At 42.6% G+C, this 15984-nt stretch overlaps 1 protein-coding gene across 1 annotated transcript in view; it reads right to left on the bottom strand.

Moving 5' to 3' along the window:
* Window positions 1-13828, bottom strand: part of GIPC1 (GIPC PDZ domain containing family member 1) — a 374161-nt gene extending 360333 nt beyond the window's left edge. The window contains exon 1 of the mRNA XM_044084547.1: window positions 13503-13828. Coding sequence (XP_043940482.1) covers window positions 13503-13784 — 282 coding nt within the window. The 5' untranslated portion in view covers window positions 13785-13828. The remainder of the gene's footprint in view (window positions 1-13502) is intronic.
* Between the last annotated feature and the right edge of the window lie 2156 nt (window positions 13829-15984).

Raw genomic sequence — 15984 nt, 5'->3', positions numbered from 1 at the left:
AAAGGCCTGTGCTGTGGTAGTAAAAGAAAATCCCTGAGCCTCTTTTTAGATTCTGAAAAATCTTGGCTTTCCCAGTGAAAATGCTCCCTCATGGTATGCAAGGTTTTCCCAAAGGAATAGTCCTCAGGAGGAGATGCTGAAGGTATAGATTCTTCAGCAGCAGAATCCTCATGGGGGGAAAAGAATATCCCTGATCAGAAAATTCATACTTAGTGTCTTGCCTAAGCCGCTTATCAGGAGGGGGATGGGAACCCCTGATCAAAGTAATCAAGTCTTCGGCCATTTTGATCATCTATTTGTTGGGCATAGTGGCCTGTCCACGTGGCTCGAGTTTGTTTCCTTGCTTTAGAAGATGCTTTAGTCTTTGCCTTTGAAGCTGAAGTTGTTTTAATGTAAAGATGTTTAGGTCTGAATACACCCTCAGAAGCCGGTACCTGCTCAGCGGCTCTGGACTCATCTGAGGGATTAGCGTACGGGGCTCCAATACCTTGAGTATCCAGCTGCATGGCCGACTCCACGTGGGAGTCGGTAGCGGCCTACGACTCTAAAGTAGCGGGTGTCGGGCTGCGAAAGCGCCTTCACTGAGAACCGGTGACTGGCTTAGGAGAAGCTTCATCGGTTTTGGGCCTCTGTTGTTTTTCTCTATCCTTTTCTTTGCGTTTTTTGTAAACTCCAGTAGTCTGATGGCTATCCAACGACATTTCAGGACAATTAAACTGGCTACCAAAAAACTTTAAAGCAAAATTATACCGACGCTTAATAGTGTGTTGGTTAAATCTAGCACAAAACCGACAACCAGTAACGTTGTGATCAGGGCCTAGGCAAGGAATAAAACAAGAATGAAAATCCTTATGAGGTATTTGCTTTCTACAAGAAATAGAATTATTAACTTTTTCTGACATCGGTCTGGAGCAAGAAAAAAGTTTCCCCAATGGGGTACTTAGCTTTATTGAAGACTTCGGATCTGAAACTCAAACACAAAAATCTCAGGAGTCGGCTGACCAACACTTGCGAACTGCTTCTACTTCGGGCACCGCGCGGCAAGAAAGACTGAAGAAAATGGCATCGGCTGCATCTTTTATACCCCTGACGACCTGACGTCAGGGAAGGGGTGATAGCAGCTGACGCAAGACCCAAGACTTTGGAATTCAGGCCGGCTGAGGGCAACCTGCCAGCAGGATTACCGAAATGTAATGACTGCAACAGTGAAACATGAAGAACATCAGCAGCACTACAGGAAACACACTTAGAAAGAACTCAGCATGTGAATCTGATAAAGAAAGTCTGCTGTATACCCATCTTGAAATCCTATCAGGGCAAAGGAAAAGGGAAGTACTTGTATTAATTGCTAGATCAGCTCCAATAGTGATAGAAGAGGAAAACAAAAAGACAGCAATGTTAAATTTGTAGTACTAAGAGGCTACTGGCAAGGGAAGAGGATTATGCTAGCATCTATTTATATCCTACCTAAAACTTCTTTTATGGACCTCAAGAGTTTTTTCTTTAAGAAATAATCAGCTAACAGCAGGAGATATTGCTTACATGTGGAGACTGGAATCTGATTTACAATAGTAAGGATGAATCAGGGGGTCTAGAAGAGTAAAATATTACAAAATATGGTAGATTTCTGAAAAAAATTATGAAAATATTTAGTATGGAAGACATGAATTCAGTAGTAGGAACTTAAATATTTAACTTGAATATAATAACTGGGTTAGTCTAGACAGACATTAAATTTGACAGGAACATGTGCATTTAATTGAAAACATTGACACATATCCAGTAACTATTTCAGATCATTCCCCGATAACTAAAATAGAAATGCATGGTAATGATAATAATAAATCAAATCTCAAAGTGAGTGTTTCAGCTACTTGGGCAGGGACATGAAGCACTGGTTGGACAAAGAGGGTGCTGGAGGTTTTGGCTTGACCACTCAGCTGAAATCTCAACCCTATAGCTGTACCAATGGGGAGTCTTTCGGGGATATGGAGAGAGAGGGAGAAACCATCCCCAGACTGATTGTGATCTGTGTGTGCTCTTAAGGGAAATTGCACTTTACTGTCTATGTACTTGTCACCCTCCCACTGTGCATGTCCCTCACTGTTGCCTGTGGTGAGGACCGAGGCTCCTTGATTACTGGGCCAGTGCAGGGGCATCGCATAATAATGGGTGGCAGCGATGGGACATCCAACATCACATATTAATTGGTTGACAGTGGTGAGATAGCCACATCACATACAGTATTAACCGGCTTGTAGTGGGGTGGACATTGAATTCCTGTAGCCTGCGTACAGGTCATTGAAGGTGTTTGTACTCTCAATAAGCCACGCTGTGAACATTCAGAGTTCATATCACAATCATCAATAAAAAACAAAATGAAAATGTGGGGTTTTATAGATCTTTTAAAGTTGCCCAAGGTGGATGACTTTTGAAGCCATCAATAAAGGGCTAAAATGAAAATGTGGGGTCTTACAGATCTCTTAAAGTTCCCCAAGGTTGATGATTCTTGAAGCCACTGAGTCAATAAATGTATAACTGATTTTAAATGCATTGCACCCTAAAATCTCAGTACACTCCCCTGAGTGGTTGAACACACTAATGGGGCAAATTAATAAAGTCTTACCAGCTTTTTAGACATGGAGGAGCAAGACCTCATAGAACTAAAAAAGCTAACAAATGCCTTGAATACAATGCATGAGTGCACAGGATGCCACTGCAAACTTCAAGATATTTGGGTAACATCATTCACATGGTATGTTAATGGGGTATGCATCAGAGTTTTGCACTAAATGAGTGCACTTTAAGTCCTTTGTCAGGTAACTTGTAATGTGCATTAATGTTTGTTGAAGCATGAGGAGACCATTGTATTCATCTGCACGTAGTTCCTCAGTTGGAATAAGATGTTTAATCTCAGTTGTGTTCCACATGTGGATGTAATGTATCTTGACATCAGCTCAAATCTGATCCTGAAATGACTTCTCTGCTATTTAACATTACACAAGGTGCTGTACCCTGGCAATACTTTGATCCCTGCAGCTAGTATTGGGGTCCAGTACTGGAGCTTTACAAGGCATTAAGATAACTACTAAGATCTCTGTCTTTTGAGTCGCATAGCTTCATTTGATTACTGTTCATCCAGTAATGAACAGTAGACACACTGTTACAGAATAAATTGCATCATTCAGTTATTATGGAAGGGAGATGTAGTTATGTCATCAGCATAACATGGGTACTGCAAACCTCTGCCAACAATCTCCACTTGTGGAAAAATGCACAGGGAGTAACAGTGGAGCCAGTTGTTGGAGATCTGCTTTCCTGATGAGATATACCAGGTTGTCTTTGCCCCTCCCCCTCCCCATGTAGGATCCTCTTCGGCAAACCTTTAATACATTTACCTTTACCAGCTCTCCCCTTCTACCACCCCATTTGACCCACTTTCTCTCCCTTGCCATGTCTGGTCTCTAGCAGCACAAGTACCACACATATCAATTGAGGGGATCATCCTTCTCAAAGGGGAGTATTATTTTTTAACACCATTAAAGTTATCGGTTAATACACAGATATACATACATTAACATAAAACAAAACAAACCTGGAATCTTTAGAAGACTGTGAGGGGGAACAGATTTGAGTTTTTCCTCCACTAGTTTCAGATTCAAATTCTGAGGAGAGTTCAGTATCTGAATCTCCCTGCAAAGGATTTTTTTTCTGAGACTGTTTCTAAAATGAACCTGTGTCTTCTATGAGGATTCTCAGTCCCTTAGAAAATACTGTGAAACTGCCACAACTGCAATTTCCAGAAACCTTACCTTCCATAGTGTTGGCAGCATCAGATAATGTGTTTATAAGCTGATTCAGGGAATTTCCTTGACAGCTAGCCTGCTGCTAAGAAGGCAGATAGAACGCAGTCTTTCAAGTTTTTATACACTAATCTGTGAACTGACCGTACCTGTAGTTTTAGTTAATCCAGCTGCTTCCAAACATTTTTAATTCTAATCCTTCTCTTTTAAACAAGGACGGTAAAGATAAAGTTTGCGAGAAATGCGTATGCTTCCTCGACTTGATTTTTAGAATTCTGATTTTCAAGCTGATGTATTAAAGTTTAGACTTACTGCGACATTGAGGAATGTTTTGGCTGCAGTTTCCTCATGTGAGGAAAATCTGCTTTGGGTAATCCTAGGTTCTTCGGTTTCTCAGGACACTACTCATTGTTTGAAGTGTGTTTATGACACTGCTTCCAGGGCTGCTGCCCCTAATACTGTTTTGAGGAAGTTTGCCTAGTTGCATTCTCAAAACCTCCCAGAAGATGTAAAAAAAATAAATTTTGAATTCTCCTTTGGATAGAGATTTAGTTTTTGGACCCTCTTTTTTCCAGAAGTTATGAAAAAGTGTGATGAGAGTGGTAAGCTGATTCAGGGAATTTCTCAGATTCTTCAGCTCTCCTTCTCTAGATGCTCCAAGGGATTTTCTATTCCCTCATCCAGTTTTGGCAAGAAACGAAATAAACCATCTCAGCAGAATGCAGGTAAAATGATATTTAAAAACCAATAGCAGGGGGTTCCAGAACCTCCCAGAACAAAGAAAGACTGTGTAAGGGACTTTGTCTCCCCCCCTCCCACCCTGGCAGTCACTTACCCCTTCCAGAAGGTCCGAATCTCTATTTCTGTGTTTGGCAACAGATTGTTTCAGACAAGTGGGCTCTGAATGGAATCCGTCTAGGATACACTTGGCAGCAAGAGGAAATTCTACCTTTCAAGGGGAGTTGTCCTCATCTGCCAGACCAAACCCTTCTCTTTCCTCTTGGCCTACATCATATGCTGTCTCAGGGATAATAGATGTGGTTTGTCCTTCCCAGCTAGGAAAAGGGTTTTATTCAAAAATGTTTTTGGTGCCAAAGAAAGAAAATCCCTGAAGACCACTTCTATCTTTCCTAAATTAGTTTGCAATAGTGCCAAAGTCTAAAATGCTTTCACTTCACAACCTATTACCCCTTCTTCCCTTACTTGATTTTTTTTTTAGTAATGTTAGATTAAAAGATGCATATCATCACATTCCTATTCATCCAGATGTCCGGCATTTCTTAATGTTATGTGTGTCGGGATCACACTATCGACACTTTGTGAGCATTCTTGGTGGTGAATAGCCAAAGGGGTAGGCAGCATATTTAGCTCGTCATATCCCATTGCAGGCTACAAGGTATCCACATTTTTATATATTTAGTGAGTTGTTAATCTTTTCAGAGTCTCGTTCAAAGTGTCAGGATCTCACTTGAGTAGGATGTCTCCAAAACAGGCTGGGATTCCAAGAGAACTTTAAAAGTCTGTTCAGACTCCACACAATATGCTAGACTCCTCAGTACAAAAAGTTTTTCTACCACAGGAAAAGTAGATCCGTATATCTGTAACAGCACACAGAGATCACAGTCAGTCTGGGGCTGGTTTCTCCCTCTCTCTCCAGATCCCCAATAAGACTCCCCACTGGCACAGCTACAGGGTTGAAATCTCAGCTGAATGGTCAAGCCAAAACCTCCAGCACCCTCTCTGTCCAACCATTGCTTCGTGTTCCTGCCCATACACACACTTTGAGATTTGATTTATATACACACACACACACACACACACACACACACACACACACACACACACACACACACACACCTGGGAAAGTCTGGCACAGGTTTACTAGCTATGCCCCATTCTGCCCAGACTATAAGGTAGTTATCACTGCTACCAACCACTCTTATCAGCTACTCTAGGCCCTTAACAAAGGGTGTCCAATCCTACTGTGTAATGTTACTAATAACCCAAATGGTATTCTTGACCAAGACTTGCAAGCCTATTTAGGAGTGGCCTGTACAAGGTCAGCAAATACATATGCAAGAACTCTTACAAGCTTAAGTATGTCTCACAGATAGCCACAAATATAGGTTTAAATCTATTTAATAATAAAAGAACAAGACAATACTCAGTAAAATCAACACGTTACTTCAGAGCTCAGAATCACAGGAAATATTTTAAAACAACATTGCAGGACAGCCTCAAATAAATACAGAAAACATCTTAACTACACTTTACTATAGTCCTATCCATATCTAAAATAGATAGTATACCCTGAATCTTAGACAGGCAAGGACAAATGATGGTGATGATGAGTAGATGTTCTTGCTATGTCCAAGACAAAATACAAAATGCACAGTCTCCCTCTGAGAGAGTTCCCAAATTAATATCAGACATTACTGCTGGCCCAGCTTGGACGACACCACTCTGTCACCTGATTTCAGTTCCCAAGCTAAAACAGAAACTAACAGAATTTAACATCTCTGTATGAAAAACACACATCTCTCAGATGTTTGCAGCTCTTGGAAGTCGTAGACCAATAAACACTTTTACAGTTTAAACCTAGCAATTACTTCTCTTTCAAGACAATACAAAAACTTCTAGCTCTAGACATTCAGTTTCAGTGTATCAGACGCAGAGAGAACTTTTATAGCACAATCATAAAGCAGTTTAATTTCAACTTATTTTCTTGAAGTTTTGCAAGTTGACCCTTTTTATGTTGTAGTTTCTACTGTTAAAAAAAGAAGTTATGTACTTACCATAACGGTCCATGTTTGTAGTCCATCTCCCCTATATTCTTGCGGGATGGGTTCGGAGCAGATACTCAGCCTATACTAAAGCTCGAGAGCTTTTTACTGGCTCGAGGCTAGCCCTTATCCCATGGTGCCTCACGGCAATTCTCCAGATCTAGTTTGCAGGAAAGTAATAAATACCCATCAGGTAATAATAATAAGAAAATAGTTGTAAAATACAGGAAGGGATTAGAAACATAATCCATTTCAGGTGGACAATAAAGAGCAAAGTCAGGCAGCCCCCAAAAAAGATCCACTAGATCCCCTGGAAACAGGAAGGGGGTTGGAGGGAGGGAAGCAAGAATATAGGCGAGATGGACTACAAACATCGAATGTAATGGTAAGTAAATAACTTCTTTATGTTATGTTGTCCTATCTCGCCGTAATTCTTGCTTGATTGGACAGAGTCGCTAGCACTTTTATCCCAGGTGGCTCAAGCAAAGAGACTCTTCAGCACAGTGGACCCAAAGGATGACCTGTCCCGGGAGGCCAAATCCAATTTGTAATGAGTGACAAACGTATGTGGTCTTGCCCAAGTAGCTGCTGCACAAATAGTATCAATTGGGAGCCTAGATCTAAAGGCGCATGAAGTAGCTACAGGCCTAGTAGAGAGACCTTTAGCTTTTAACAGTAATTGTCTACCAGCATGCTGATAAGCAAAGGATATGCAATCTAAAAGCCATTTTGAGAGAGTAATTTTTGAAACAGGTAAGCCTTTTCTTTTGTCAGAAAAGGAAACAAAAAGTTGATCAGATTTCCTGAATTCTTTAGTCCTGTGTATATAGAATCTGAGTATTCTGTGGACATCTAGCTGGTGAAGTCTATACTCTGATTTATTAGAGTGGTTTGGAAACAACACAGGTAGCTCAATGGTAGTATTCAGGTTGTGTTCTCAGGATACCTTAGGGAGAAAGGAAGGGTTTGTCCTAAGAGAGACTCTATCCTTGTGAAAGATAACGTAAGGAGATCGAATAGTTAGGGCTTGAAGTTCCGAGACTCTTCTAGCCGATGTTATAGCTACCAAAAACAGGGTTTTCCATGATAACAATTTTAAGTCTGACGACGAGGATGGTTCAAAGGGTGCAGACATCAAAGATGAGAGGACTAAACTTAAGTCCCAGGGTTCTAAAGGTTGTTTTATTGGGGGCCTAAGAAGAAGAACTCCTTTTAAGAAGTTTTTATAGAGGGAGTGTTGCATGATTGGATTTCCCATGAAACCAAAATGGAAATTGGAAATGGCAGCTAATTGAACTCTAACTGTAGCGGCTGCCGCTCCTTCATGAAAATTTGTTGTTAGGAAGGATAAAATGGATTCTAAAGAAGCTGTATATGGAGCTAAGCCCCGGTTTGTAGCCCAAAGGGAAAATCTTTTCCATTTGCTAGAATATAGTTTCGGAGTGGAAGGTTTATGGGATGAAATTAGGATGCGTTTGATTGTTGGAGATAAGGGAATGCACCCAGTTATAAGTGGAATTGGAGCAGCCATGCTGTCAATTTGAGGGTGTGGATGGAGGGGTGGAACTGTCCTGATTGATTAATCAGGAGATCTGGAGATGGATCCAGAATCCATGGTTCCTCCAAAAGGTAGGTCCACAGGAAAGGAAACCACACTTGTCGAGCCCAGTAAGGAGCAATGAGGATCAAGGAACTCCTCAACTGTCTTGCTTTCTGTATTACTTTGGGCATGAGTGGAAAGGGAGGAAAGGCATAGAGAAGTCCTGGGGGTCAATCATGAACTAGAGCATCCCTGGGTGACATCCCCAGATGGGGAATGAGGGCAAAGTAGCTGCTGCATTTGGTGTTCAGGTGAGTGGCAAATAGATCGCAGCAAGGCTGGCCCCATTTGTGAAAGATCTCTTTCACAACCATTGGATTCAGGGACCACTCGTGAGGCATCAGAATTGCTCGGCTGAGTTTGTCCATTATTACGTTGGATTTCCCTGGGATATGCATTGCTATCAGGAAGCATTGAGTATCCATTGCCCAAACTCTTAAGGCCTCTCTACAAAGTGGGTAAGACTTGGTTCCCCCTTGTTTGTTTATGTACCACACAACAGACATGTCTGACTGAACCGCAATCGTTCCAGTGGGAAGGGAGCTGTGAAGTGCTTGCAAAGCATATAGCACCGCTCTCATCTCCAGAACATTGATGTGTAAGTGGTTTTTGTGGTTTTGCCAAGTACCTTGGACTGCCTTTCCCAGATAATACCTCCCCACCCTATCTGTGAAGCGTCCATAGTCAAAACTGCTTTTTCTTGGGGATGAACAAGTGGACGACCTATGACAAGTTGTTTCGTGTGTAACCACCATGTCAGATTCCTTTTGCATGCATTTCTTATTAATATCTGGTGAGATGATGGAAGGTCTTGCATCGACCATTGTGCAAACAGCATACACGGGAGAATCCTCATATGTAGACGAGCAAAAGGAACTAATAAGATGGCGGAAGCCATAGTCCCTAGGACTTGAAGTACTACTCTGGCCTGGATGCTTTGTTTAATAAGGATCTGATCTGACTGCGTAGAGATTCCACTCTTTCCTGTGTTAGCTTTACTGACATGGTGGTTGTCTGTGCCTAGATATACAATATGCTGCGAGGGAGATAAAACTTACTTTTGCAAGCTGACAGTGATGCCTAGGCTGGCGCACAAGGATAGAGTCTCGTCCCTGGTTCTTATAAGTTGATGCTTGGTGGTAGCAGTGAGGAGCCAATCATCTAGGTATGGAAATACCTGGAATCCTTGTCGTCTCAGGTGAGCCGTTACCACTGCTATGCATATGGTAAACACTCTGGGGGCTGTAGTGAGGCCAAAGGGCAGTGTTCTGAACTGAAAATGGCTGGCTCCCAGCCGGAGGCATGTGTCTCCTGGAGCGCCTGTCCATTTTGATGTGGTAGAATGCATCCTAGAGATCGATTGAGCACATCCAGTTGTCTTTCTCGATAAAGGGAAATATCGACTGCAGAGTGACCATTCGGAACTTTGATTTTCTTACATGTTTGTTGAGCCTGCTGAGATCTAGACTTGATCTCCAGTCCCCAGTCTTTTTTGGAACTAAAAAGAATCGAGAGTAAGTTCCGGATCCTATTTGCTCTGCGGGGACTTCTTAGATGACAGTCGGGCAACTACTCAGGGTCGATGGAATGGATGATCAGAGAAAGCTTCTCTGTCTCCCTGATGTTGCAGACCTTCTCTGCAGTGAGGGCGGCGTCTTCCATTATATCCTCCCCATCTGCCCCTGGGGGAGGGTTGACCTTGTGCCCGAGGAAAACTTTTTTGGGATTTGCAGAACCACATTTTCCCTCCTGTATTACCCTTGGGATAGGGTCTGGATGGGAGAGAGAAATGGATTCCAACGGCAGATAAGGTTTTTCCTTCCTGCTCACACCTAGTCAAAGTCTCTTTCACTTGGGGTCCAAAAAGAGATAAACCATCAAAGGGAACATTAGTGAAGGAAGACTTGAAGGATTCCGTAAAATTACAAAGCCACATCCATGAATGTCTCCTGAGGGCTATTCCTGCTGCGGCTGCCCTGCTCGCTCTTAACTGCCGCATACAAGATCAGCCTCATGGAGGAGTTAGCTAAGGAAGTAAGGGTGGAGAGCTGCGCGGAAATCTTGTCCATGGAACCCAGAGCTACTGAACCCTGGAGGGTATCTCCTAACTCTTTCAGGAGATCCCTTTGCAGTCGAGTGAAATGAGTCAGGTAATTCAGCGATCTTGGTGTAAATGCCGCTGAAGAAAAAGTGCACTTCCCGTACCTATCCATCATCCTGGACTCCTTGTTAGGAAGATTGATATTAGAGGACATCTCAGATAATTCCTTCTTGGTGGCCGCTGCTACCACCATAGCATCAACTGGAACTCCCTTGCTAAGGAAAGACTTGTTCTCAGGTGCTGTCATAAATTTGTTTGGCCTCCTCGAGATGGCTTCTACTGAATTTGGAGAGGTCCATGCTTTCAGAGAAATGACCCTCAAACGTTTGTCATAAGGTGGCGTCACCCAAGAGGTGGAAGGTCGGGAGCCAAAGGCCTCAAGATACACTGATTCATCCTCAGTAGGATTAGAGGTCTTCCAATCACCCTTCTGTCTAAGGATTTCTAGGATGTCAGAGAAGGAGACATCCTCAGAGGGAGATCTAGGGGCCCCTTCTGATTCCTCTAAATCACGGTCTGATGTGACAAACTCAGGGGGAGTCAACATGTTTCCTCTTACATAACCTCTTCCGAGGGAGCTCTCCAACGAGATAATCTGGGGAGGTCTCGGAAGAGGGGGCACCTCCAATGGGGGCTACTTGGGCCTCTGGTTCCCTACGCTGTAGGGGTGGCAGGTGGGAAGAGGTTGCTGCCTGCTGCTGGTGGGACACAGGTTCCAAAGGAATGGCTTTGGCAGAGGATAAAGCCTTCTCTATAGCTTCAAAATCCTTCCCCCCCCACTCCGAAGAAAACCTCCGCTCAGAGGGAGAAGATGGTCGACTCCTAGCAAGAGGGAACGGCTCCGAAGCAGAAGTGGGAGCAGAGCCGAGGCTCTGAGAGAGAGGGTCGGTTGCGAAGAGTACCCAGGGTGACTGTCCCCCTTGGAGTTGACACGAGAGTGTCGGCTCCCACAACCCTCGGCTCCAGACTGAGCCATCGAGGATAGAGTAATTGGCTCCGAGGAACAGGCTGACTCCCCGGAGCCAAAGGGTTGAAGACAGAGGAACCTGATGAAAGTGAAGCAGTCGCAGGAGGAACAGTGATCGGTACGGGGGACAGCTCCGAGACCTTTGGGTCTGGAGGGGTCAATTTTCTAGCCAGAGCTGGATCCGAAAGCAACCTCTTCACCACCCTCTCAATGTCCTCATCTGATAGGGTTCCTGGAGGATCTGGTGAAGACTGAAGACCTCCTTCTCTCCAAAATAGGAGATCGCAAAATAGGAGATACAGTCTCGATGTCAGGCAAAACCTTCAGTACCAAAGACCGTCTCGGAACCGATGAAATAGACTGCACCGAAGATGAAGCAGAGTCGGAACCAGAACTCCTTGGTTCCAACGCTTTAGACTTTTTGATCAGCTCCGAAGTCGGGGCCGATGATTTTCTCTTTGAAGATTTTGGAGCTGCCTGACCAAGTTCCAGCTGTTCCTAGAAGGAATTGGTCATGAGACCCCTGTCAATAAGCTTTCTTTCTTTTAACACTCTTGTACTAAAAGCATGACAGAAGGTGCAAGGTTGCTGTAAATGGTCTTCGCCCAGACTACATGCGCAACTGGTGTGGCTGTCTGTAAGAGACATTTTCTGTGCACACCTGTCGCATTTTTTGAAGCCCGAAGGGCGATGATCCTTATCTTTATCTTTAGACATAGTTAAAGGCTAAAAAATAAAAGTGTAAGGAAGAAGAAAAGTTTTTTTTTTTTTTAACAGTCGCGCACACACAGGGAAGAAAGGCCCTCTAACTTAAACGGGCGCTACGGCCCTCTAATTTAAACGGGCCGTACAGTCCTAAGGGGGGAATAGGGGTTGAAAACTTTCAAAAAACAGAAGCACAATACAGAAGAAACTATTAATATGTATATATGACAGAAAAAGGTGGTAGAAAAGGACTAAATAAGTAAAAAATCGTTCTATTTAGCCAACGAGCCAGTAAGACACAACCTCTAAGCTTTCGCGGCAAATGAGATCTGGGGAATTGCCATGAGGCACCATGGGATAGGGTCTAGCCTCGAGTAAAAAGCTCTTGAGCTTTAGTATAGGCAGAGTCGGAGCTGAATATCGGCTCTGAACTCATCCAGCATGAATTGCGGCAAGATAGGACTACATAACATCATACATTTGCACAGGTATATACTTTATATGTACTTCTGTTCCAAGTCAGCAAGGCATGCTGTGGTTACATTTTAGCACAGTACATAACATACAGTTCTGTATAAATCATATCAATATTCACAAATGACAGAATTATTTACAAAATTCCAGATAGCTGGGCTGGCAATATTTCCCTATATCAAAGCCAGCAATGCAGACATTCAGTAATCATATATAGGTCAAAAATAATATTGAAATGGTCTTTGAAAATCTTGGGACAGAAAGCCCACATCTACTGTGTCACTAAGATGAATTTAGGCACCAAACATAGCATCTTTCAAACACAAATAAGAAACTAAACACTGCAGGCATCCATCATTTTCTTATCTGCTTGTTCTCGTGAGACTTGCTATAGTAGCAAACTGTGCAGGAAGACAAAACTCCTCTGTCCCCAGCAACAGTCTTCAATTCTTTGGTTTACTCAGGCATTTTCATGCGAGTTGGGGGACAGAATCCCTCAGTTGTGCCCTGGTTGTGATCCATGGCCTCGTCCAGTTAGCTGCACCTGAAATTTGAGATGGATGGATTACACACAACACCCTTCAACATCCCTGTGGGGATACCATACAGAAGTCATGGGGGGAGAGGCTTGCTTCACTGACTAAAGGAAATTAAAAAAAAAAAAAATGCATCAAAGGCCTGTGTAAGAAATTACTCAAATATTCCATGTGTTACAGAGAGCCCCTTGTGGCACTTGGAGCATTTACATTCAAAAACCTCCGAATGGAGTCTAGTGAAGTCAGAAGCATTAAAAAAAACAAACCAGTAAATATTTGCTAAAGCCTACTCAATAAAATTGGAAAAGTTACATATGAATTACAAGATTAATACTTTGCTGCTGTTTACAATGCACTTCAGTTAGCCAACACTGCCATTTTTGCTTCTGAATATTTAAACAGGACATGATGAATTTGAACATGTTTTTTATCAGAAAGAAGAACACACAGAAAAGTACACCAAAATAAAAAGGGAAAATGGTAAACAATGGTACACACAGCAGTGGAAGTGTTAAGTGGAAACACACACTTACATCATTGGCTGGTATATTAAATGCTTCTCCTATCTTGTTGTAAAGCTCTTTCACATTGCTAAAGCCCTCTATCCGACCTGTGGGACTTCCATGTGCCAACTGTGTATGGAAGATCAGTCGTGGACGAAGGTTGGGAGGTGGAGGTGGCAATCCAGGTTGTAGTGAAGTCATTCCTCCAAACGTCCTCATATCTCCAACATTCATACCACCACGGACAGGTTCAGCTTCCTCATTTTCCACTAATGGTGAGGCCTTTTTCCTGCGGGGTATTCCTAATGGCATAGTTTATGAACCTGCAGTAAGTAACAAAAGTGCATTCGACAAAAAACCTGGTGGGGAAACAGACAGAGGTTAAAACATTAAAAAAGCACTACTGAAACAAAACACTGTTTCTGCTACACTTTACAAACTGCTAACAGCATAACATGATCTACAAACACTAGAGTTGAAAAACTGTGAATAAAGTTTAAGAAATGTGCAAAATCCTTGCCATAATGCAATGCCTCAGTCTTGGAAACAAAACAGATATATACTTACCATAAATAAAAGTTCCGTACTTATCATAACAAATCTATAAGAAGGGACTGCCAAGATGACTGCACATTGAGTAACAGATTAATTAATTCTAGTTCTCGCAGTGTGAAAACAGAAACTTAGCAGAGAAAGCCATTGGACCTAGATTTTTGGGTAGATTTCAGTAACTGGCTAGTAAATGCACTGCTTGGATGCTAGGAAAAAAGAAATACAGAGGACCTGAAAGAAAATCGGCTACAAAAGGAGATGAAAAACACTGACTGGGAAAGTACTGTTGCTGTTCAGTAAAAAGCAGTTCAAGCTCCATACATGACTTCTAGTAACCTAGAGGAAAATATAAGGCAAGGGCACACAGACCTGACTAAAATAAATGTAACACTGATGGAGTATATCAATTCAAATAATAAAAGGCTGAAAAAAATGGAAGAAGCTTTAAACATATATTCAGATAAGGTAATAAGACTGCAAAACTCAGAGGCTGAAATGAAGACAAGGCTGGCTGAATACAAGACTGCACAAGAAGAGATGTTTCAAAAATAGAATTAGAGGACAGAACAAGTAGGGAAAACCTGATGGGTAGCATCCCCAGCACCACAAACTTGGGTGGCTCACGGGAGTACCTGTCTAAGCACAGCAGAACCAAATGAAGCCCTGTCCCTAGAGGCCTTGTCTACTTTGTAGTGAGTTATGAAGGTATGTGGCCTTGACCATGAGGCAGCTGCACAAATAGAATCAATGGGTAGTCTGGCCAAAAAGGCTATGGAAGTAGAAACAGCTCTGGTGGAATGAGCCTTGACTTTGTTCTCTAAAGAAATGTCTGCCTCGTGGTATATAAAGGATATACAATCAGAAAGACATTTACATAAGGTAGACTTAGTTACCGCTGCACCTTTCTTGGAATCTGAGAAGGAGACAAAGAATTGATCAGCTCTTCTATGGTCTTTTGTCCTGTCTAAATAGAAACTAAGTTGTCTATGGACGTCAAGCTTGTGAAGCATATATTCCAATTGATTAGTGTGATTGTGAAAGAAAACATGCAATTCAATTGCCTGATTAAGTGTGTATTCTGAACAAATTTTGGGCAAGAACAAAGGGTTCATCCTGAGGGAAACCCTATCTTTGTGGAATATCAAATATGGATGCTTAACTGAAAGGGCTTGCAACTCAGAAATTCTACCTGCAGATGTAATGGCCACCAAGAAAATGGTCTTCCAAGAAAGATATTTCAACTCTCAGGAAGAAGCAGGATAGGACTAAATTCAGATTCCATGGAGCGGTAGGTGATCTAAGTGGTGGTTTTAGATGCATCGTACCCTTCAAAAAGGGCCTTTGCCATCTTGTGGGACATAATACCATTTCCTGATTCACCTATATGGAAATTAGATACAACAGCCAGTTGTACCCGAATGGTTGCTGCTGTAGCTCCTTCGTTGAACAGTTTGGTCAGAAACTCTAAGATATCGGATATGGAGGCTAGAAAACGGTCAATGTTATTCTGCTGAGCCCAGATTAAAAACTTTTTCCACTTACTGAGGTATAGTTTCCTGGTTGAAGACTTATGTGAGGACAAAATAATTTGTTGAGCTTCTGATGAATTTTGGAACCTGGCTATTCTGGGAATTGGAGCAGCCAAGCTGTCAATTTGATGGACTGAAGTAAAGGGTGAAGAGCTCCTGACGAGTGGGTCGGAAGATCCAGCACTGGATCCAGGATCCAAGGTTCTTCTACTAGATGAGGACTCAAAGGGGAACCAGATTTGACAAGGCCAATATGGGGCTAATAAGATGTGTCCTGCCCAGAAAACTGGCTTTCTGCAAAACTTTGGGAATCAGGGGAAAGGGAGGGAAGGCATAAAGGAGTCCCGGGGGCCAATCGTGTACGAGCATGTCCCTCGGGGACTGTCCCTGTTGAGGGATCAGGGCAAAGTAGTTGCTGCACTTGGTGTTTG

The sequence above is a fragment of the Protopterus annectens genome, chromosome 9.part0, assembly GCF_019279795.1.
Source record: "Protopterus annectens isolate FY-2018-M chromosome 9.part0, PAN1.0, whole genome shotgun sequence".
NCBI classification, from domain to species: domain Eukaryota; kingdom Metazoa; phylum Chordata; order Ceratodontiformes; family Protopteridae; genus Protopterus; species Protopterus annectens.
Note: the sequence above shows the minus strand (reverse complement) of the source record. Positions and strands in the feature narration are given on the sequence as shown.